This window comes from Pygocentrus nattereri, chromosome 24, assembly GCF_015220715.1.
Source record: "Pygocentrus nattereri isolate fPygNat1 chromosome 24, fPygNat1.pri, whole genome shotgun sequence".
Taxonomy (NCBI): domain Eukaryota; kingdom Metazoa; phylum Chordata; class Actinopteri; order Characiformes; family Serrasalmidae; genus Pygocentrus; species Pygocentrus nattereri.
In genome coordinates this window covers 3,737,047-3,761,620 of record NC_051234.1, presented here as the reverse complement: position 1 = coordinate 3,761,620, position 24,574 = coordinate 3,737,047, and the positions used below count along the sequence as shown (strand labels likewise).

Sequence of the window (24,574 nt, the reverse complement as noted above, 5' to 3'; positions counted from 1 at the left end):
CCACGTTTCACTTCCACTCCAAGGCTAAATCTGTCTAGTGTCAATGTTAAGAGACAGAAAGTACATATTGACTACGATTTCTATGTTTTATGTTTCATATGTATATGTCTCATGTATTCATTTCATATTATTGATACCATGTTTGCTGTATCTACCAAACTACTCTGAAGTAATAGCTACTGTATAAGCAGATAAGCTAATAATATATAATAATAATAATGATGGAAATGCAAGCAACCTTTGGAAAGGCCAACATATTTACACACACATTGTTTGGAAAGATGTACAAGATGCTATTAAAATGGTACTATGGTCCTTGAGCCTATACTTTCAGCTGAAAGACGTTGACCAATAACCTTCAGGCCAACAGTATAACTGAGAACAGTACCACTTTATACTCGTTCAGTGTTGCAGGCACTATGAAGCATGTATGAAAGCGTCCTGTGGGCAGTATCTCTTGACCACTGTTGGAAAAACTAGAGGATGACCAACACAAACTGTGCAGCAGCAGATGAGCTGGCAGCCACAAGGTGGACCAACAAGGGAGGAGCATCTAATAGAGTGGACAGTAAGTGGACACAGTGTTTAGAAACTCCAGCAGCAACACACATTAACACACCACCACTGTAGTCCAGTTGTTTCCCTGCGTGCTCCCTGTTCACCCTGTTCTTCAGTGATCAGGACCCCCACAGGACCACCACAGAGCAGGTACTATTTGTATGATGGATCATTCTCAGCACTGCAGTGACACTGACGTGGTGGTGCGTTTGTTGACTTTACATCTACCAGGTGGACCAACAAGATAGGAGTGTCTAATAGAGTGGATAGTGAGTGGACGCTCCAGCAGCACAGCTGTGTCTGATCCACTCATACCAGCGCAACACACACTAACACACCACCCCCATGTCGGTGCTGAGAGTGATCCATCTGCTCTGTGGTGGTCCTGATCATTGAAGAACAGGGTAAAAGGGGGTAACAGAGTATCAGAGAAACAGATGGACTACAGTCTGTAACTGTAGAACTACAGAGTGGAACTATACAGTAAGTGGAGCTGATAAAGTGGACAAAGTCCTTCACAGGATGTCACAAGATGCTGCCCACAGGACGCTGTTGGCTGGATATTTTTGGTTGGATATTTTGGACTATTCTCAGTCCAGCAGCACTGCTGGGTCTGATCCCCTCGTACCAGCACAACACCACCATCATCAGTGTCAATGCAGTGCTGAGAATGATCCACCACCCAAATACAACTACAAAGTGCACCTATACAGTAAGGGGAGCTGATCCAATGGACAATGAATGTATATACAAGGTATGTGTACTTAAGGAAGTGGTTGGTCAGAGCTGACACCAGGTTAGCTCATTTATGTTAAAGTTTTAAGCAGAGTTTCTACATGGACAGAGGTTTGAGTCTTAATCAAAGCAGCCAGTCAGAGCAGAGGTCATTTACATATATGAGTCGTAAAGGGGCAGTAACAGAAGCACTGTTTAGTTCAGAGAGGCTGGAAAACAGTCCTGTGAAAATGAACTGCAGCTGTTTCTTGGTACATGAAACCAAAGCAAACACAGGTCTATTTGTAGACATCTGACTTAGTACCATTTTAGAAGTGATCTGATGAAGACTTCAGACTCATGGGGACTCTCTACCATTGTCAGATATTTAGACTTCACCTTATCCTTTCATTACCTCCTCTCTCAAAATGGCAACTGACAGTTTAATCAGTAAGTTCTCATGGCACCATCTGGTGGTGGAGGACTACAGCACAACTGATTAGACGTTGAACAAATGACACCTGGATATATTTCGATTTTCAGTCCAGTAAGCAAGGCTGGGTAGAATATTCTAAAACCTTTTGTTTTGCGTCTTATCAGCTCCACTTACTGTAGAGCTGCACTCTGTAGTTCTACAGTTACAGACTGTAGTCCATCTGTTTCTCTGATACTCTGTTACCCTGTTCTTCAGTGCTCAGGACCCCCATGGACCCTGGCAGCAACACTGAGGTGTTTAAAGACTCCAGCAAAACCACTGTGTCTGATCCACTCTGGCCAGCGCAACACACACAGCTGGTGGTGCAGATGAAAACAGATTTTTATTATCATCAGTGTCATCAAGATCACAATGAAAAACATAGTGCATGTGAAAGGTCAGAGTCAGCCACAGTAATGTAGTGACAATAGTAATCATGAGATACCCCTTAAAAGTCTCAAAAATGAGTGGGATAATATTTAATTATGCAAGCAATGAAAGCAAGGGATTGAAAGTGTTTTTAATATGCAGAGCTGGAAAGATCTTCCTCCACGAGAGGCTGGCGAAGCTCCGGATCCTCCTGTGAAAGTCATAAGAAAAACAAATCATGTTTAAACCGGCCTAGTTTCAAGAACACATCAGCAGCTTCCACACTCATTACAGTGCGTCGACTACAGAGCTTAATAAAAGCCAAAACTCAGATTTACAGTCATCTCCAAAAGTATTTGCACCCTTGGTACAATGGGTCAAAAGGTCAGAATGTATTTGCCTCACATAGAAATTGTGAGAGAAATCTAACCTTTAATAGAAATATTAAACTATTAGTCTAAATGTGTGAATTATTATTATTTTTGTTTATATACACACACACACACACACACACACAATATATATATAAGTGCTGGAGCCCATCCCAGTGGTCATTGGACAGAAGGCAGGATAAACCCTGGACAGGGCACCAGTCCATTGCAGGGCAGACCGACAGATTCACTCGCACCTGGGGACAATTGAATCATGTCCAATCAGCCTGACTGCATGTCTTTCAGAGGAAACCCACGCAGACATGGGGAGAACATGCAAACTCCACACAGAGAGGACCCTGGTTGCCCGGCCGGGGAATCAAACCCAGGCCCTTCTTGCTGTGAGGCAACAGCGCATATGTATATATAATGTGTGTGTGTGAGTTGGTTATAAAACTTGGGGCGGGGGCCAAATCGCTCTGAGTCCCGACAGAAGTTTCTGCTTCCTGTTAGCTACATTAGCCTCGAGGCTCAAGTGCAAAACTAAATAAGTGTTTCAGGGAGGTGGAATTTTCAGACAGTCCATCACAACAAAAGCCTTTCATACCATTTCGTCTCCTTTCTTCTTCTTGCACAGAGTCTTCAGAATCAGAACACATGAGCTGACGGTGACACAAAGTTGAAGGACAGCCAACACGATCAGCAGGATATCCAGTCCTCCATAGACCATCTAGATGGAGAGGAATTCTTTAGGTAATGCAATTTTAACCTTTAGGAATCATGAGTAATATGTCTCTTTATAGTATAAAATGTCTCTCTACCAAAAATGTGTTGTAGTAACATATTTACAAAATTATTTCCATTTCATTTACATTTTGCATTGACAGGTACAGTTTCAGAGATTGCTATTTGAGAGAATATGAGAAAATGATTAACAATTAACAATAGCTGCTGTAAAACTGAAATACCTTGAAGATGTGCTGGTTGTGCTCACAGTTCTCCATCAGGTCTTTCATCTGAGAAGGTGTGGTGTATTCATAACCATATCCATATCCATGTGAGTAACCGCGTTGTTTACAGTTGTAACGTCCAGGCAACTGCACCAAGTCTATTGAGTAGAATACAGTGGCAGTAATAGCCAGCGCAGCACTGACCAGATTCACCAGGCCCATCAAGCTAAGCTGTGAAAGAGAAAGATCAGCATTTCGTTTGATGAAAAACTTTGCTTTTGTTCATCTGAACTGATATTTCTCAACAACTTATTTAAAGAATTACAAAACAATTTCAATTGAAATATTATCGTCTGCTCCTGCCCCCAGTGACAACACTTTATTTTGAGGAGGGTTAACAAGCACGACAGCAGGTGGGGAAAAAAAAATCTACCTGTTTCTGCTACTGAACGTTCTAAAACCAAAAAAATACACTATACTGCCAAAAGTATTCAGTAATCTGCCTTCACACACATGTGAACTTGATATCCCATTCTTAATCCATAGGGTTTAATATAATGTCGGCCCACCCTTTGCAGCTATAACAGCTTCAACTCTTCTGGGAAGGCTTTCCACAAGGGTTAGGAGTGTGTTTATGGGAATGTTTGACCGTTCTTCCAGAAGCACATTTGTGAGGTCAGACACTGATGTTGGACCAGAAGGCCTGGCTCACAGTCTCCGCTCTAATTCATCCTAAAGGTGTTCTATCAGGTTGAGGTCAGGACTCTGTGCAGGCCAGTCAAGTTCTTCCACACCAAACTGGCTCATCCGTGTCTTTATGGACCTGCTTTGTGCACTGGTGTGCAGTCATGTTGGAACAGGAAGGGGTCGTCCCCAAACTGTTCCCACAAAGTTGGGAGCGTGAAATTGTCCAAAAACTCTTGGTGCTGAAGCATTAAGTGTTCCTTTCACTGGAACTAAGGGACCGAGCCCAACTCCTGAGAAACAACCCCACATCATGATCCCCCCTCCACCAAACTTTACACTTGGCACAATGCAGTCAGACAAGTACCGTTCTCCTGGCAACCACCAAACCCAGACTTGTCCATCGGATTCCCAGACGGAGAAGCGTGATTGGTCACTCCAGAGAACACGTCTCCAGAGTCCAGTGGCGGCGCTTTACTCCACTGCATTCCGTGCATTGCGTTGCGCGTGGTGATGTAAGGCTTGGATGCAGCTGCTCGGCCATGGAAACCCATTCCATGAAGCTCTCTACGCTGTTCTTGAGCTGATCTGAAGGCCACATGAAGTTTGGAGGTCTCTAGCGATTGACTCTGCAGAAAGTTGGTGACCTCTGCACACTATGCGCCTCAGCATCCGCTGACCCCGCTCTGTCATTTAACGTGGACGACCAATTTGTGGCACAGTTGACTGTGGAATATTTAGTAGTGAGGAAATTTCACGACTGGACTTGCTGCACAGGTGGCGTCCGATCACGGTACCACACTGGAATTCACTGAGCTCCTGAGAGCGACCCATTCTTTCACTAATGTCTGTAGAAGCAGTCTGCAGGCCTAGGGGCTCGGCTTTATACACCTGTGGCCATGGAAGTGATTGGAACACCTGAATTCAATGATTTGGATGGGTGAGTGAGGACTTTTGGAAATATAGTGTATATATGAGAGTTTATTCAGGAGATCAAGTAATATTATAAGCAAACGCCTTATATAACGAGTGTTTCCAGGTATAAACTGCCTAACTTGATTGACAGGATAGACCTAAACTATCAGTGACTGAAGATACTATCATTAATCAGCTCAAGCCTGGCTCAGTTTCTTTTGTTTGACTGTCATGAGGAAAATGGTAAGTTAGCCTGGCAGTTTCTCCCGTAAGACTGGAGTTTAAGTGCTGAGTGAGGGCTTATTGACTCTGTCGATGCTGTTCTTACTTTGTTTGTTTCTAGCTTAAGGCGGGGAACTTGTATTCTTACACTTGTCTCACTTGTCTTTCAAAATAACAGGCTCAAGTCGAGTTGCAGGTCCTTCTAGAATTTGTTGCGTTTAAGTCAAATTCGTGATTCGAGTCCATGTCAAAATCACAACTCACCAGGCAACTGCTGGGGAACTTCTCAGCAAGGATGCAGACGATGCCAGCTACAATAAACTTGGAAATTAATGGAAAAAAAAATGTGTCAATATTATTGGAACAACACAATAATGCAGCTTGCTTCACTGTGCAAAGTGTAAATAAAAATAGATTGCAATAATGTGTAAATCATAAACAATGTTTTAAAGGAAAATACTACAAAGACAACATATCAAATGTTAAAACAGAGAAACTTTATTGTTTTTTTTACCTCTGTCTTTCATCATGTCACGCTTCCCTCCGGCTCCCAGGCCAAACAGGACTCTGTTTGCTACTGACTCTAACATGACTCCTAACCAGAGTCACATAACTTACCCTCGCTCTCAGTCTCCTGATTATCAAGTGTTTTAACCTGTGCCTCAGCCTATATACACTCACCAGCCACTTTATTAGGTTGCTAGTAAAAGGCTGGACCCCCTTTTGCCTTCAGAACTGCCTTAATTCTTCGTGGCAGACTTTCAACAAGGTGTTGGAAACGTTCCTCAGAGATTCTGGTTGGTTATTTCAGTTCCTGCTGCCTTTTTATCATCTGGAACCAGTCTGCCCATTCTCCTCTGACCTCTCACATCAACAAGGCATTTTCGTCCACACAACTGACCGCTCACTGGATATTCCCTCTTTTTCGGACCGTTCTCTGTAAACCCTAGAGATGGTTGAGCGTGAAAATCCCAGCAGATCAGCAGTTTCTGAAATACTCAGACCAGCCCGTCTGGCACCAACAACCACGCCACGTTCAAAGTCCCTTAAATCCCCTTTCTTCCCCGTTCTGATGCTCGGTCTGCACTTCAGCAAGTTGTCTTGACCACCTCTACATGCCTAAATGGACTGAGTTGTGGCCGTGTGATTGGCTGATTAGCTATTTGTGTTAACAAGCAATTGAACAGGTGTACCTAATAAAGTGGCTGATGCTGATGCTCAGTCCTTTGCTAAGTTTTGACTAGCCCTCTAGCATTATGAAGTGTTCCCTGTCTGTATGATTTTGACCTTTGCTTGTTTTTTGACTCCGTGTTTTGCCTCTCCCGTTTAGACTCCCGTGTGTTCCTGTTTTGGATCTTTGCTTGTTTATTCTACTTTGTCTTTTGGTACACCCCCTTACTACTTATACTTTTTGCTGTTGCTGACTTGGACTGTTTTTGACTACCCCCTTGTGTCTATCCCCTTTATTAAAACCTCTCTTCATAATCTGTGAGTGTCTGACTTCTGTCCAGTCCTCCCCTGTTCTTTTAACTGAGGAGAAACTGCTGTAGTTATAAAAGTGAAATGTTTTCCTGTTCTTGTTTGACACAGGATTTCAGCGGCTCAGCAGTTCTGGGTCTCCTTTGCAGTATTTTTCATTTCATAATGTGCCAAATGTTTTCAGTGGTGACCGGTCTGGACTGCAAGCAGGTCAGTTTTGCACCTGGCCTCTTTTAATACGGAGCAATGCTGCTGTAAAACATGCTGAATGTGTTTTTACGTTGTCTTGCTGAAATAATCAAGGCCTTCCCTGAAAAGCACATCGTCTGAATGGCAGCACATGTTGCCAAAATGTATATATTGTTCAGCTTTAATGGTGCCTTCACAGATGTACTGCTATACATCATAGTGGCTTTTGAACTGTGCAGTGATAACAATCTGAGTGGTCTTTAGTATGGAGGACGCAGCATCCATGATTTCGAAAAAGAATTCCAAATGTTGTCGGTCCACTTCCCCTCAGTCCATTTTAAATGACTTCAGGCCCAGAGAAGGTGGCAGCGTTTCTAGATCCTGATTATATTTGGTTTCTTCTTTGCATTTTAGAGTTTTAACTTGCATTTGAGGATACAGCGACAACAGTGGTTTTCAGAAGTGTTTCTGAGCCCATGCAGAGTCCAAAGATCATGGCCAGCAAATACTGGTTTTTGGCCTTGTCTCTTGTCTTGCATACAAACATTTCTCTAAAATCTCTGAATCGTTTAATTCTACTATGTACTATAGATGATGAAAAACGTACGTTTTTTGCTATTTTATGTTGAGAAACGTTTTTCTTGAATTGTTGCACTATTTGATTGCGCAGTATTTCACAAAGTGGTGAACCCCTCTTCATCTTTACCTCTGAAAGACTCAGCCTCTCTGGGTGAGATGCTTTTCAATATCCAATCACTGACCTGTTGCAAATTGACCACCAGGTATTTTTTAGCGGTACAATTTTACCACCCTTTTGTTGCCCAGTCCCAGCTTTTTTGCAATGTGTTGTTGTAAATATTTTTTTCAAAAAACAATAAAGATTTTCAGTTTCAACATTTGATATGTTGTCTTTGTATGATTTTCAATTAAATATAGGGTTTAAATGATTTGCACATGATTGCAATTTGTTTTTATTTACATAACTCTTTTGGAAATGGGGTTTTGTGTATATATGTATATATATATATATATATATTATAGATATATAGATATACACGTGTGTACATAATTTACAGAGTATGTCATTGAATATGTCCTAACCTATTCCTGCCCTTTACTACGCATTTCTATTACCTAAGAATAACTCAGCTAGCTTGCAGTTCATTTGCAATAAAAAGCCATAATATGTAATAATGCAGGGGTTTTAAGGGGTTAACACCTCATGTATGGACATAGTAGTGAGTACTAAGCCTGCAGTTTAAAGAATTTCACAAAATCATGAAAGTTCTTACCACTGCCCCCAACCAAAAACAGCCGTTCCAAAGTGGAGAGGAGAAGCTGCCCACGTTCCTAAAGATACATCCAAAGCCCACATTCATTAATCCAACCAGAATCTGTAGAGTCTATGGGAAGAGAAGAGTAAATTATTCCATAGTCTAGATTCTAGAGGCAGAAACGTTTATATCATTATGTAATTACTATTATAAGTAAATATAAGCTTTGACTGGTTAAACACAAACAACCACAAACCCCAGCAATCATAGCATTCATTCTCATCTGGTTATCAGAACCTGAATCTGGTTGGTTAGTGTAGTGGGTAACACCTCTGCCTTCTACGCTGTAGACTGGGGTTCAATCCCCTGGACAAGCACCCTACACTACACCAATAAGAGTCCTTGGGCAAGACTCCTAACGCCGCCTTCGCCTTCCTGTATAAATTGATCAAATTGTAAGTCGCTCTGGATAAGAGCGTCTGCCAAATGCTGCAAATGAATCTTTTATTTGTTTTTGGTGCAGGTGCCACAAACCATCACTCTCAGAATCTCCTTGTATCTCCATTCTTGCCCTTTTTAAACATAATGTAAAAGGACCAGCTGTCATTAACTCTGTGTCAAAATATCTGGATTAACGGAAATCATCCAAAATCACTTGACTTACAAAATCAGTTACCTTACACTGAAATGTATAAATGGTGTTTGCTTTTCTTGGAAAGCTACTTTTTTGGAGATACAAGGTTTTGTTTTGATTATTGTAGACATACACACACACATAATTATATGGGTGTTATTTATACATTTTTTCTTATGCAAAGCATCTCATGGGCCTGGCTTGTAAGTCACTAACTGCTTCAGCAGGCTGAAGATTCTCTACAGAGGATGCTGTTTGCACTCAAGTAGTTGTTGCTGTGTTCCTGTTATCTCAGCCAAAGGAGCAAACCACCATGATCTGTATGTACAGTGTGAGTGTGGAGTCCTACCCCCAGAACTGTGTGAGTCCTGCCCATCTTCTGCTTCAAGCTCTGAGACACAGAGCAGACCGGACTGTAGCACAAGTTGCCCAGAAGCTGGCAAAGCAGCGGCCACTTGCTTTTGGGGTTGGAGGTGACGGTGAACACGGTCACCCCCTCGGCTTGAGTCGTAGTCAGTGACATCCTGAAGATTACGAAAGGGAAATTCCACTTATGTATTTATGCTAAATCATTCTGCTACAATAAAGTAATTCACAGTGGTTTGATGTAAAATGTACTGTACAGAAACGTTCTATATATTTCTAGATTTCTATATATTGGTATTGAGTGGAACCAGGACTTGCTAAGTGTACAATGGAAATATGTACATTTACTTTACCATCCAAGATGTGCAGCGAACCTACATGTCCTCTGAGGTTGAACGTGTAATGCTGATGATGGTAAAACGGTCATAAATCTGGAAATAAAAGTTTTCTTTGGGGACTATTTTGCCTCACAACGCCCTCCATGTACCTCTCCACCATGAATATACTTAAAATATATAAATGATATGCCAAAAGTTTCTCCAAACTATTATACAATGTCTCAGACATCGGGCAGTGATGGAGCTTTTAGACACATTAAACTCTTCAGACGTCTGGTTCCTATCACCACCACTGTGAACAATTCAGAGAAAGACCAACTGGCGTTCCAGAGAAATGTACCTTTTATCTGTAGGCAGTTACACGTCCAGGAAAGTGAATGAGATGCAGAAATATCTGACTTTAGACCTCAGAAATATGACTTCTGACAATATGCTGCGCTTCGAATATGAGACCATATATTAATACATTCCTTGAGCTCAATATTACTTTGGTAAAGTGGAAACCAGTGGAGTTTAAAGCCCTATTTACTGTCACCAAGCAGCTCCTTACAGTGGAAGAGAAATGCGGTGGCCTGGTTGCACCTTTAGTACTGAGAAAACCATAAAAGGCTGTGAAATATTAATCTGCAGCTGAGAAAAACAGAATTATTGAAGTTCAACATTTAGTGTTTCCTCCTTTTATACTTTTAATGACAGAACGCCGAACATCTTATACCGAAAAACAGGTTTAGTGGATATGATCCAGATTCCACTTCCCTAGCTTAGCTCATATCCATCGACTCCATTTGTCCTTTGTCTCCTAAAATGGCCACATATTCTCTGTATTATAATCCCAACATTTTCACAATAGTAGTATCACATGTATACAGAAATAATTCTACATTTTGTGACAGTTCACCTTATCCGGTAGAGGCTTCCCCACAAAACTGGTATTGCAGCTCTTTTCCTGAGTTCCTTATTAACACTGGCTCAGCTTCTTGTTTAACCCACAGGAGCATAAAACACTGAACTTTAGTCAGTACAGCTATCAGCCACAAGGCGCGCTGCAGTGCTACAAACCTGCCAGCTGTTTATCTCTGAAGTTTGCTCAACTCAAAGCTGTTCAGTTGTTTTTTGGTAAAGTACCTTGATTTAGGACGTTAGTAAGTTACGTGGGCTTATTTTTTGGCTGCAGGCTTTACTAACTAACACTGGTGTGTTGTTTATTTCGTCCAGCTGCACTTCTGTTTCTGAGCAATTTTCTCTGTAGGCTTGGTTTGGAGAGTTTATTTCAGTGATTCAGTGACAGAAGCGGTTCGAGAAAACTCCGAAGACAAATTGGACAAATTGGAAAGACAGACTATGCTTGAGCCGATTGGGGTTTGTCATCATGGTAGAGGATCACTGACACATACACAAAAATCTTCTAAGCCGCTTCTCCTTCTGGGTCACAGGGGGTGCTGGAGCCTATCCCAGCTGTCATTGGGTGAAAGGCAGGATACACCCTGGACAGGTCGCCAGTCCATCACAGGGCAGACAGACAGATTCACTCACACCTAGGGACAATTTAGCATGTCCAGTTGGCCTGAGGGAGGAAACCGGAGAACCAGGAGGAAACTCCACACAGAGAAGACTCCAGTCACCTGGCTGGGGACTCGAACCCAGGCCCTTCATGCTGTGAGGCAACATGCCATCCTGGTAGAGTATCACTGGCACCAAGAGGTGGAGCCTCATCTGAACATGCAGATGATTTAGCTTTGGTCATTACTCATCTGATAATCAGACTGTGTCAGAAGGAAAGATACGGAAAGATGCCTGTTCTGAAGGAACAAGGAGCCAACCAGGCATAACAGTACAGTACAATCACTTGACAAGTGTATGCGTAAAAGTGTCTTTGACGAAAGCTTCTCAGTCTTGGCTCGGATGAGAGGTGGTAAAGTGATGTTGCACAGACAACGAGCTACAGTGGTATGCAAAAAGTGGTCACCTCTGGTCAAATGAGGTTTTGCTGATTGGCTAAATGAAAATAAACGAACATATCTTCTACAGAGAACACACTTCTGCACACTTGAATGCACACTTACTGTTTATTTGCTGACTTTAACATACTGGAAAAAGAAAACATGAAACATGACCTGTACAAAAGTGATGGCACATGATTTTCATGCTTTATATTTGATGTCTACAAAACAAGTTATTCCATACAAATATGCAGTGCACGTGAAGGATTATAAGAGTCTACAGTAACAATACTACTAATAAAAACTGTTATAATGAGATGCCTTTTGACAGTAACTACAGCCATCTCTAATAACAACAGGGTAACATTTCAGTTCGCAAGAAAGGAAGGTGCTAGATAGAAAATTTGGAATTACATGAACAGATTGAGTGTTTCTAACAGGCGGGGTTTGAGAGAACTTCCTCCACGAGGGGCTTGTGAAGCTCAGGATCTTCCTGTAAAAAACAAACCAAAATCAAATCAGGTTAAAACAAGGCTCTTAAGAACAAATCGGCAACTTCCGCTCTCATAATATTGAACTGAGCTGAATTCAGAACCATCAGCCAACTGTGTTTGAACACTGTGGAATTAGACCTCCGCATTTAAGCCACACCCACATACATGCACACCAGTGAACACACACACTAGGGGGCAGTGAGCACAAAGCGGTGGGCAGCCCTGTTCACGGCGCCCAGGGAGCAATTGGGGCACTTCAGTCATGCTCTGTCAGGTGAGGGGATCGAACCAGCAACCTTCCGGTCTCAGGGCTGGCTCCCTAACCTCCAGTGATTTTGGCTACTGAGCCTATTTAAAGCGACGGTTTGGCCAAAATATACAGCCAGCTCCAAAGTCACTGACGCAGTTGGGCAGCATGGTTATAAAAAAGGCTATAAACATGTCTACATGGCTAATCTCACACTGAAAATGTGGAAGAGATCTAAGCTTTTAACTGAAGTAAATTTTAGCTTTTTAATTTTTTTTTTCTCAAAAATGCAAGTGTCAAATTTACTGGCACCCCTAGAATTTTTCCCCCGTATAGTACCTGTTTCAAATTCATCTGAGTGTTCAGGGATTCTTAAGTGGTCATCCATGACTTTCTGTGTCATCAACATGAAGAACATTAGAACATACACCCACCGGCCACTTTATTAGGTACAGCTAGGTACGAGCTAATGCTCGGCCTGCACTTCAGCGAGTTGTCTTGACCACCTCTACATGCCTAAATGCATTGAGTTACGGTCATGTGATTGGCTGATTAGGATTAGCTATGTGTATTAACAAGCAAATGAACAGGTACCTAAGCTTTTGACATGGCTGTCCCAGTCCACTGGTATAAAACATACTAAAAACCTGCAGGGTGAGCTGAAGACGAGGGTCCAAAAGAGAAGCCCTAGGACCCTTTAGAGAGTATGTAATGAGGAGCACTCTTCTCTGGCTTGGTTTCTCCCATCTTATCTAACATTATAACAAGGATTCACTGCTGTTATACTGGCACGCAGCTAAATGGGTATCAGTTATTGTGGAATTGTGATGTGGTACTTTTTCATAAGAGTGTTTGTTTCGGTGTGAGATCAGTGCTAATTAACCAGAAAGAGGTTTTAAAGAATTAATCAAGTTATAATATAATGAAGTCTATTGAAGATGACATAACAACTCAGTGTAGACTTCGTGTTTGCGTTGACTTAAGAATGCAGTCTGCATGATACTAACCTGGCAGAGACGTTTCTACTTCGCGTAAACTACATTCGCCTCATAGGTCAAGCGCAAAACTAATTAAGCATTTGGGCTAAGTGGAATTGTCTCCGCTCAGCCCCATCGAACACCTCTGGGATGAACGAAGACAGAGATTACTTCTCATCTAACATCGGTGTCTGACCTCTCCAAAATCCTGTAGACAGCTTCCCAGAAGAGTGGAAGCTAGCACAGCTGAAAAAGGGGGACCAACTTCATATACTGATGTCATAAAAGCTCCTGTAGGTATAATGTGTAGGTGTCCCAAAACTTTTGGCCATATAGTGTATGAACTCAGATACATCATGCTGTTCATTTTAGCAAAATTAAGCAGGTGCAAAACTAAACAAGCATTTGGGCTACATGAAATTTTTAGCCAGACCATCACAACATACCATGTCGTCTCCTTTCTTCTTCTTGCACAGAGTCTTCAGAATCAGAACACATGAGCTGACGGTGACACAAAGTTGAAGGACAGCCAACACGATCAGCAGGATATCCAGTCCTCTGTTGACCAGCTAGAAATCATGAGTGATAAATGTCATTTTAGGGTACTTCATAGAATGAATCACACCTGACTTACATTCTGCACTGACAGGTTCAGTATCAGAGATTCTCAGAAGCTTGCATTAGAAAAGCATACATTTAAAAATGACCCAAAGTACATATGTCACGACTGGCCCCTCCCAGTCCTGTACGTGTGTGTTTTGGTATAGGTCACATGCTTCTTTGTTTTGGTATCCGTAGTCCTGCCCCTTGTTTTGTGACTCTGCCCCTGATTGTCTTCACCTGTCCCTCGTCTTCCCGGTGTCCTATTTAAGCCCTGTGTTTGCCCTTTGTTTTCGCTGGTCTTTGTTTGCTTTGTTTGTTATCTGCTGTGTTGGATGTTCTGTTGCATTCTGGTGTCCGTCATGTCTCTCCCCCGATCTCTCCGTATTGGCTACTTGAACCTGGACTGTTACGCCGATGACCCTGGATTTGCCCTTAATAAATCTCGCCCATCTCAGCACGTGCGTCCGCCTCCTCGCTCCCCGTTACAACATAAAACAATTACATGACAAGTAAACGCTGTGAAAGATTCACAAGACGTGTTTATGTGTTGCAATTACAAAACGGAAATACCTTGACAATGTACTCCTTGCGCTCACAGTCCTCTGTCAGGGTTTTCTTCTCAGGAGATGGTGTGGTCCTGTAATAGCCATATCCATTTCCATACAGGTAACTTTGATCACATTCGGAACGTTGAGGCAACCACACTAAGTCTACTGAGTAGAATACAGTGGCAGTAATAGCCAGTCCAACACTGACCAGATTCACCAGGATGGTAAAGCTGAGCTGTGAAAGAGAAAGATCAGCATTTGGTTTGATGAAAAATTTAGCTTTTGTTCATCTTCACATCAATTTGTTTAAAGAACTAGAAATGTTGACTCAAAAACTGGTAAGATGTTTGTTACCACGATATTAAGGTTAAATTGGCCTTGAAATATTTATAAATGCTTTTAATGTTTTTTTTATATAGGATGGATATATATATACTGTATACATATTGCATGCCATATTATTACCACACATATCCTAAAAGCTATACTTTATTAACACCTTTGATTTTAATAACAAAGTCTTTAACATTTTTTCCAGTCTAGTATAATGAAGTTCCAAAGGTGGGAACAAGTCGCTACGTTGAAGGTAAAAAATCCTGAGAAAACACAGTCAAGTCTCAATTCAAGCCCCGAGTCAGTAGAGGCAAGTCTGAAGTCGAGATCTAAACAGGTCAGTATGCATTCTTCAGCAATGCAATGCCATTTAAACATCAAAATTGATGGAAACAGTAATGCAGCCCATTCAATACCAGCATCTTAGCAGGATCTTGTAGTATATTCAGTGTGTAAGTTGCAAAGCGTAGTGCGTTATATGTTAAACAACCTATAGTTGAATCATTTCTGATGATTTTTGGGTTGCGTGAGGAATGGTGGAATGGAAAATTACAATATGAAGCTCATGAATAAGAAGCCAACATCATCCATGTGGTGAATGTTTTAAATGCAAAAGTCATTAAAGTCATTTAAATAGAGAGCTTGGTTTAGGACTGAAACATTTCAACTGTCCAACTTGACTGACCATCAGGATAGATCTAAACTATCAGTGACTGAAGATACTGTCATTAATCAGCTCAAGCCTGGCTCAGTTTCTTTTGTTTGACTGTCATGAGGAAAAGGGTAAGTTAGCCTGGCAGTTTCTCCAGTAAGACGGGAGTTTAAGTGCTGAGTGAGGGTTTATTGACTCTGTCGATGCTGTTCTTTGTTTCTAGCTTAAGGCGGGGAACTTATGAACTTCTTATACTCGTCTCGCTTATCTTTCGAGATAACGGCATACAGTTAAAGACGTTTGGTGACGTTAATGTATAGCAAATTTGCAGACGCCTCTCCGCATTTCTTCCACTTTCGGTTCTTTCTGGGTCATAAGGCTGAAGTCTAAGTCAAAGTCATTGGTGTTCAATTCAAAGTCAAAGCCGGTCTCGGTTTTGTCGAGTCGAGTCTTAAGCCGTTAAATCCGTGACTCGAGTCCCAGTCATAAGACCCGAGTCCACACCTCTCACAACTCACCAGGCAACTGCTGGGAAACTTCTCGGCAAGGATGCACACGATGCCAGCTGCAATAAACTTGTAAAGAAAGGAAAAAACAAAAGGTTTATTCAAAAATTAGTTGGAACAACATAGTAATTCAGCTTGTTTAAATACATATATTACCTAAGGACTGTCTTATCCTATTCCTATGAACTTATGAAGGTCATAAAAACGAATGTTTAAGGTGGTTTTTTGCTGAAAAATCAATGACACAACATATAAACTCAGGCATATTATGCACTTCATTATAAGCCCCTTAACGCCAAAGAACTGTGGGTCCTCACTTTCACAATGACCTAATTTACATAGTAAAAATGCCACATAACTTGTTCTGAAGTGAATTTTGTGCAGTTAATAATCATAATAATAATAATCATTTGTATAATTTTGTAGAGTACATTAGATGATCCAGAACCAGACTTTGATTTTTAACTTATGGCATAAAAAAAACATCTAAAAGACTAAATTTATTAGATTTTTTATTATGATAAAAACCTCTTTTTAGCCATATGGTTTGATCAACTTCTTCAGATTTGTACTCGGGCTCAGAGAACATATGGACCAATGGATATTTAACCCCTTAAGCAGCCAGCGCCTGCCAGCAGGCCCAGTGTTTTACTTCACAGCTAAAGAATAACTCAGCTAGTTTGCATTTAGTCTGTGTGGTTACTGGATACCTGCAGTTTAAAGGGTTAATGAAATCGGGAAAGTTCTTACCCCAGCCCCCAACCAAAAACAGCTGTCCAAAAGTGGCCAGTAGGAGAAGCTGCCCACGCTCCTAAAGATACACCCAAAGGCCACATTCATTAACCCAACCAGAATCTGCAGAGTCTACGGAGAGAGAAGAGTAAATTATTCCATAGTCTAGATTCCAGAGAAAGAAAAGCTTATATCATTATTTACAAGTATACAATTATTTAATTATTATTATTAATTAAATTTAAGCTTTGACTGCAAACCATGAACAATTTGTGCCGGTGTCACAAATTCCAATCAAAAAACTACCAAAACTAAAATCTTGTATTTTCATTTACATTTCTTTTTTAATATTAAGTATAATGTAAAAGTACTAGCTGTGCATTAACGTAAACTGAAATGCATATATGTTGTATATACATACATAAATATACATACATACATATTATCAAAGGAGCAAACCAGCATGATCTGTATGTACAGTGTGAGTGTGGAGTCCTACCCCCAGAACTGTGTGAGTCCTGCCTATCTTCTGCTTCAAGCTCTGAGACACAGAGCAGACTGGGCTCCAGCACAAGGTGCCCAGAAGCTGGCAAAGCAGCGGCCACTTGCTTTTGGGATTGGAGGTGACGGTGAACACGGTCACCCCCTCGGCTTTAGTCATAGTCAGTGACATCCTGAAGAGAGACACACAAAACAGCAAAGTACACTGTAAAAATAGTGGCGTTCATTTTCGGCCTGTTATACATTTACAAAAGGGAAATTTCACTTGTTTTTTATTTTACACTAAAGTAGCTGGTTTGGGTGGCATGGCTGGGTTCGATTCCCCGGCTGGGCAACCAGAGTCCTTTCTGTGTGGCGTTTGTTCTCCCCGTGTCCTGTGTGGGTTTCCTCTGGGTTCTCCAGTTTCCTCCCACAGTCCAAAGACATGCAGTCAGGCCAAGTGGACATGCTAAATTGCCACTATGTGTGAATCTGTCTGTCTGCCCTGCAATGGACTGCCTTCCGCCTGATGACCGCTGGGATAGGCTCCAGCAGCCCCCTGTGACCCTGAGGGAGAAGTGGCTTGTGTGTGTGTGTGTATTTGGTTTAAGGGCGGCACGGTGGCGAGGTAGGTAGCGCTGTCGCGTCACAGCAAGAAGGGCCTGGGGTCAATTCTCTGGCTGGGTGACCAGTCCTCTCTCTGTGGGGTTTGCATGTTCTCCCTGTGTCTGCGTGGGTTTCCTCTGGGTTCTCTGGTTTCCTCCCACAGTCCAAAGACATGCAGTCAGGCTGACTGGACACGTTAAATTCACCCCAGGTGGGAGTGAATCTGTCTGTCTGCCCTGCGATGGACTGGCGACCTGTCCAGGGTGTATCCTGCCTTCCGCCCAATGACAGCTGGGACAGGTTCCAGCGACCCTGAGGGAGAACCAGCTTAGAAGGTGTGTGTCTAGTTGGTTAAATGTGAAATGGTGTGTTTTAAAGAACCTTTCCAACTTGTTTACAGTGGTAGTGAACATGAATATAGCCATTTTATTTACCATGCAAGACGTGCAGCAAACCTACATGAGCCTTCAGACAGGTTTTTTAGAACCTTTAGAGTCCAACCGGCATTCCAGCGCAATATACCATTTCCCTGTAGGCAGTTACAAGTCCAGGAACGTGAATGAGATGCAGAAATATCTGGCTTTAGACCTCAATAATATGACCTCTGACCTAAGTGAACTTACATGTCCTCTGAGGTTGAACGTGTAATGCTGATGATGGTAAAACGGGCATAAATCTGGAAATAAAAGTTTTCTTTGGGGACTATTTTGCCTCACAACGCCCTCCATGTACCTCTCCACCATGAATATACTTAAAATATATAAATGATATGCCAAAAGTTTCTCCAAACTATTACACAATGTCTCAGACATCGGGCAGTGATGGAGCTTTTAGACACATTAAACTCTTCAGACGTCTGGTTCCTATCACCACCACTGTGAACAATTCAGAGAAAGACCAACTGGCGTATCCAGAGAAATGTACCTTTTATCTGTAGGCAGTTACACGTCCAGGAAAGTGAATGAGATGCAGAAATATCTGACTTTAGACCTCAGAAATATGACTTCTGACAATATGTTACGCTACGAATATGAGACCATATAGTAATACATTCCTTGAGCTCAATATTACTTTGGTAAAGTGGAAACCAGTGGAGTTTAAAGCCCTATTTACTGTCACCAAGCAGCTCCTTACAGTGGAAGAGAAATGCGGTGGCCTGGTTGCACCTTTAGTACTGAGAAAACAATAAAAGGCTGTGAAATATTAATCTGCAGCTGAGAAAAACAGAATTATTGAACTTCAACATTTAGTGTTTCCTCTGTTTACACTTTTAATGACAGAACGCCGAACATCTTATACCGAAAAACAGGTTTAGTGGATATGATCCAGATTCCACTTCCCTAGCTTAGCTCATATCCATCGACTCCATTTGTCCTTTGTCCCCTAAAATGCCACCTGGCCTAAAAATCCCAACATTTTCACCTTGGAAGCGTCACATGAATGTAGTTTAGAAATAACTCTAGACTTGGTGATGACCCACCTTATTCAGTGACCAAAGGTTTTTAGTCTTGTCGGCTGTCTACAAAACTGAGCTCCCACAAAAACTGGGCTGAGTTTCCTCCTGACAGCGACTTACTTTCGCTTCTGGTTCAACCTTCAGGAGCACAAAACAGGCAGCTTCGGTCAGTGCCGCTAACAGCCACAAGGTGGCGCTGCAGCGCTACAATACTTCTGGCTGTTTATCTCTGGAGTTCAGCCTCGCTGCTGCTTGCTGAGCTCGAAACTGCTCAGGTTATGTGGTGAAGTGCCTTGATTTGAAGGTACATTATATGGGCTTATTGGATCTTTCTGAGCTACAGGAACATCTTGAAAGGAAATCTTTTAATAATCACCATCAAACCACACCGGTGTGTGTAGGTGGTTTCGTCCAGCTGCCCTTCTGCTTCTGAGGACTTTTCCTTTCAAAGCTCGGTTTGGAGACAAAACCCTAAGGCATTTAAAAGACAGACTACATGCTGAAAACATCACACATCCCACACCGTTAGAAATAACCGTACTATGCAGGTCCATGATTCATTCATCCAGGTACAAACAATGTAAGTGCACCCTCAAAGGTACAACAGTGGTTTCAAGGTCCAGTAGTGCGCCTTCCATGAGTTTTTCCCAGTGGAAAAGTAGATATTTGTTCCTTTTCATAACCAAACGTTTTAAATCAGAGCAGTAAAATAAAAGCCTCGAGGCGAGACGGGGGGTGTGGAGTCAGTACAGCTTAGAAAATATGATTTCAATGGATTATGGCTCAGTTATGTTCCCTGACTGAAGGTACTGAGATGTACCACCACAGTGACAGTGTCGTACCTAGAGTGCATGCTAGATAGGAATCTACTCTTGATCAGCATGGGTCAGTGATGTGACCTCAAGGTACTTGACCAGCAGAGCATGACTGGGGCCTACAGCCTACAAGGGGTGAATCTGTATACAAGGAAGGTCAGTGCTACATCTAAAGCAGCTGTTGGCCTTAATATGACCCTTACAGACCGGGCCCACATGTTTACAGCACAGTGAATTCAATGCAAAGTAAGGAGGATTTCAACACTACGTTCAATTCCATGTTAGGCACATGTATGTAGAGAAAAATCCAAGCTGAAAAAAAAAAAAAGAATATCCAAGAAATGTAGAAGGGGCTCCCAAGAAAGTGGTGGGCTTTTGTCAATAATGAATCAGGTAGAAAATGGAAGGAATCCGGTCGTATAAGGCCAGTGATTTTTGGTGCAGCCTGGTGTGAGAGCTCTTTATTAACCCCTATTGCATGATGTTGCCTCAGGGCAACAAACCCACTTTCCTCACTTTACTATAACGTTATACATATTCAAAGACAACGAAAGGGTTAATAATAAAGGGAAGAGCTTGAGTAAGTCCATTTTTTGTAACATTATCAATTTTTTCACAGTTAGCAGAAATATGTTTGTTGCCTAGAAGCAACATTGTGTGACAGTTGAATGGATTTAGCCAGTCACAAGCCAGTTCAGCGAACAGTTTCTTCTTATTGTTGTACCTCAAGGCAACATACTCCAAAAGGACCCCTGCACACATTTTTATATATGAATCTTTTTATGTTTGACTTGAATAATCGGGTAAGAACCATTTTCAATCAAGTGTAAAATTTTACGACTCACTTTCAAAGCTTTGCATAACCTTGATCCCCCCTACCTCAGAGAACTGCTGACCTCTTACACTCCCTCTCGCTCTCTCAGATCTTCTAGCAATAACTTACTTGCTTTTCCAGGCACCAGACTTTCCACCTTGGGAGGGAGGTCCTTTAGTGCCATGGCCCCCAAACTCTGGAATTCTCTTCCTCAATCCCTCAGGGAGGCTCTTCTCTTTCCTCTTTTAAATCTGACTTAAAGACTTTTCTGTTTAATGCACGTTTGTCTTCCTCCTCTGCATAGTTTTTTTTTCTCCTGCCCATGCTATGTGAAGCAACCTTGGGTTTGTGAAAGGTGCTATATAAATGTAATTTATTATTATTATTATTTTATGCAAGTGAATGTGGTTTTTTTTTATTGCCTTCATGAAAGTTAATTATTTTCCTCTCCCACAGTCGTCATGGCAGAGTGATCCCTGTTCTGCTGGGGAGGTGAACAACGATGAAGCATCCAGGCCTGACGGCATTCCCTCAGGGTTCCTGATGGAGCGTGCAGAGGATTCGGCTCCAGTCGTTACACATCTGTGTAGTCTGTCTATTTCCAAAGGAAAGATACCAACTGTACGAAAGAGCACGGATGCAGGCTTATTCTGAAGGGATGAGGAGCAACTCAGCTAGAAAATGTGACGTAGCCCAGACCACGAGCTACAATATACTGTATACAAAAGTCTGGGTGCCACTGTCTAAATGAAAGGAGAACAAACTTCTGCACATTTTAATGCACTTACTGTTAATTTGCTGAATTTAACACATTGGAAAAAGAAAATATGGCCATGAAATATAGCCTGTACAAAAGTTATGGCACATGTTTTATTGTTATGTTGACTCTATAAAACAGTTATTCCAGACAGATATGTAGCACATTTAAAGGATTAAAAGGAGGGATTCTACAGTAACAGTTACAATGAGATGTCTCTCAATCAAACGTACAGCAGTCTCTAATAACAACAGGGTAACATTTGGATTCGTGGGAAAGAAAGTGGCAGGTAGAAAATCTGAAATTACACGAATGATGAGAATTTTGAGTGGTTCTACCAGGCAGGGCTGGAAAGAACTTCCTCCACAGGGAGCTTGGAAAGTTCAGGATCTTCCTGTAAAATCTAAACCAAAAACAAATCAGGTTAAAACAAGACTCTTAAGAACAAATCAGCAACTTCTAAACTACGCACACAATAATATTAGCACTTTGGTTACTGAGCTTAATTAAGGTGTTGCTTGATAAACAGCCAGCTCCACAGCCGCTGGCGCATTCGGGAAAGATGGGCAAAAAAATAAAAGCTCATAAAATGTTTACGTGGTTAAGTAGCTCAACGTCACGCTGGAAACGTGGGAGAAATCTAACCTTAAACTGGAGGAAATTTTAGTCTAAAAGTGCAGAAATTAGAAAAAGTTAACTTTGGCTGGTGAGCTTTAATTAAAGCTGTCGAAAGTGTGCGGAAAAGAAATATATCGCAGCTGCCAGAAGAAAACCTCCCAACTCCATTTTTCGGTTTTTTGACATCATTTGAAAATGCCTCTTGTCCTTTACATTGTGTGTAAATTTCATGAAGAAAACCTCCAAACGTTCCATTGACTTACATTGAAAGTGAAGTAGGTTTTTTCCTTCTCCTGTAAAGTCACGATCTTGGAGATACGAGGTGACTCAGACAGCAGCGATATGTAAAGTGTTTGAATACATGAGATTGGACGCATTTTTTCTTCTGTGTGTTTGAAAGACATTCTGGAAGGAAACAATGGATTTGAAATGCATCCCACACACAAGAAATGCCTGTGCCCATATATTCCTTTTCCGTGGGGGTGAATGAAGCTTAGAATTGATTCATGTGATTGCAGGTTTACTGATGTTGCTCTCTCATATCTAGTTCTGTCACAATTATTACATAATTGCCCAATAATTATCTGAGATGATCGCAGTAATTTTAGATGATTGCAATTAGGCTGATGCACAATTATCAGTCATATTATGTCACCTGCAGCAAATTAAATGTAAATTGGGAGTGTGTGGTTGAGTCAAATAAATGTAAATAAAAGAAAGCCGCCAATGCATTCATCACTGGACTTATGGAAACAAAAAAAGTTTAGAGGGCAGCACTGAGCAGTGTTTAACTGTTAGTTAAGTAGATAATAATTAGTATGTAGTTTCACTCCTGTGAAGAACATGTAGCTGCGCTTCAGTTTACACACAATTCTATGTAGAGTATTGTTTTCAGTATTGTTTACAGTACAACCACTGTGTGCTACTAAACAAGCATAACTAGCAAGTAAGGTGACTAATCAGCCAATGTGGCTACTTTAGACTTGTATTTTAATAGCTGCAAACAACGAACATGAAAAAACAACTAAATCGTTAACTGTAATTATTTGTATGACAAATAATCTTCAGTTAAAATATCAAGATCGTCTGTCTGTAACGCCGGGTCATCTCTCTCATTCATGAAAAAGAAAGAAAAGCAGCAGAGAGAAAGCCATCATTCCGTACACCCCAGCTACATATGCATTTATTAATGTACAGCACTCTGTCTTTATCTCTGGCGCCTCGTTGTCGTTTCTACAGCGCACTCAGATTGAGCCCTACCATCGGACTAGTCCTTCAACTTGTATTTACACATGGCATGCATCTGATTTAATAATAGCTAGGCGAATATTAATAAGAAACATGTTAAGAACATTTGTAACGCTGATTGTTATGAATCTGATCTGCTGCACTCTCTTTCCTCTAAAGGGGTCCAATAACCAGCTACAGGCATCATATCATAGAAAATGACTTATGTCTGTCCTCCTTATGTCAATTCTGACCAATCATTTATAGCCAGATGTTGGAAACCACTTGGCTATAATCGGCTCTTTGTACGAATGTGGTGCCATGTCAATGAACTGTCTAAATAATGAAATACTTTCGTGAAAATGGGTTGTGTAGTAAAGAAATAAAGGCTGGCTCAATTGTTTATATTTGTTTACAAGGGGATCTGGACTGTATCGCCGCCACTGAGAACAGTGTCCCATATCAGTGCAGGTCCCTTTTTTAAACAACATCAGCCTTGAAGTTCCAAGAAGCGCACATGTCATGTCTGTTGGACTACCTTTGCATTTTCAGCCAGACCATCACTTTAAAGACATTCATACCATTTTGTATCCTTTCTTCTTCTTGCACAGAGCCATCAGGCTCAGAACAATCGAGTTGACAGTGACAAAAACGATGGGAATAGACAACAGCATCATCAAAACGATCAGTCCTCCAAACGCCACCTAGGCAGACAAGACCCGTCCTTTAGTCAGTGCTAACTGAACCAAGAGGTAGCAAGCAGTTACTGTCATTTTGCTACACTGTAATAACACAATTATATAATAATTACACTTTACATTTACATTATACACCAACAGGTTGAATTTGGGACAGGGCTGAATGAATAGAGGTCAGACAATGACATCACAATCACATTACATGAAGTCGAATGATAAGAAAATGTGTTTTTGCACAGCAGCACAAAGTAATACCTTCATGACGAGCATGTAGTTCTCACAGTCCTGCAGCGTTTCGTATTTATGCAGATTACAGTTGTAATTCATGGTTACTAAGTACACTGGTAACAACCCAACGGTGGTTAAAGCCAGTGCAAGACTGACCAGATTCACCAGGACCAAAAAGCTAACCTGCAAAAGAGAAAGTTCAACATATTTGGTGAATAGTTACCTGCACTGAGCTGAGATGCTAATAATCAACAGCTTGTAAACAGTTGGTACTGGTAGGTGTGGCCGATTTAGCAGGTGGCCAG

The 24,574-nt window shown here is 41.5% G+C and overlaps 2 protein-coding genes across 3 annotated transcripts; both read right to left on the bottom strand.

The window, feature by feature from the left end:
• Window positions 1-2,071: 2,071 nt before the first annotated feature.
• Window positions 2,072-10,557, bottom strand: LOC108433860. 2 transcript variants are annotated; one of them, XM_017708697.2, is made up of 8 exons: window positions 10,437-10,506; window positions 10,254-10,337; window positions 9,184-9,358; window positions 8,219-8,329; window positions 5,523-5,579; window positions 3,456-3,668; window positions 3,095-3,217; window positions 2,072-2,327 (listed from the first exon to the last, which is right to left on the bottom strand). In XM_017708697.2, exons 3-8 carry the CDS (start codon window positions 9,355-9,357, stop codon window positions 2,268-2,270), a joined length of 738 nt encoding a protein of 245 aa, XP_017564186.1. In that variant the 5' UTR covers window position 9,358; window positions 10,254-10,337; window positions 10,437-10,506; the 3' UTR covers window positions 2,072-2,267. The 2 variants fall into 2 exon arrangements, with proteins under 2 accessions (XP_017564186.1, XP_017564185.1); XM_017708696.2 differs by lacking the exon at window positions 10,254-10,337 and having other exon boundaries at window positions 10,437-10,557.
• A 1,028-nt stretch (window positions 10,558-11,585) lies between these two features.
• On the bottom strand, window positions 11,586-19,270 carry LOC108433876. The gene is made up of 7 exons (XM_017708716.2): window positions 19,137-19,270; window positions 17,070-17,244; window positions 16,589-16,702; window positions 15,851-15,907; window positions 14,370-14,582; window positions 13,643-13,765; window positions 11,586-11,971 (listed from the first exon to the last, which is right to left on the bottom strand). Exons 2-7 carry the CDS (start codon window positions 17,241-17,243, stop codon window positions 11,912-11,914), a joined length of 741 nt encoding a protein of 246 aa, XP_017564205.1. The 5' UTR covers window position 17,244; window positions 19,137-19,270; the 3' UTR covers window positions 11,586-11,911.
• Between the last annotated feature and the right edge of the window lie 5,304 nt (window positions 19,271-24,574).

What these genes read in the sequence shown, in the direction of transcription:
- LOC108433860 (XM_017708696.2), bottom strand. Translation starts at nt 9,357, where the DNA reads ATGTCACTGACTACGACTCAAGCCGAGGGGGTGACCGTGTTCACCGTC. An exon ending in GGACTCACACAGTTCTGGGG is followed by an intron (nt 8,330 to 9,183) that starts GTAGGACTCCAC and finishes CTCTTCCCATAG; the next exon opens with ACTCTACAGATTCTGGTTGG. An exon ending in GTTTTTGGTTGGGGGCAGTG is followed by an intron (nt 5,580 to 8,218) that starts GTAAGAACTTTC and finishes TTAATTTCCAAG; the next exon opens with TTTATTGTAGCTGGCATCGT.
- LOC108433876 (XM_017708716.2), bottom strand. Translation starts at nt 17,243, where the DNA reads ATGTCACTGACTATGACTAAAGCCGAGGGGGTGACCGTGTTCACCGTC. An exon ending in GGACTCACACAGTTCTGGGG is followed by an intron (nt 16,703 to 17,069) that starts GTAGGACTCCAC and finishes CTCTCTCCGTAG; the next exon opens with ACTCTGCAGATTCTGGTTGG. An exon ending in AGAAGAAAGGAGACGACATG is followed by an intron (nt 11,972 to 13,642) that starts GTATGTTGTGAT and finishes TGTTTTTTACAG; the next exon opens with GAAGATCCTGAGCTTCACAA.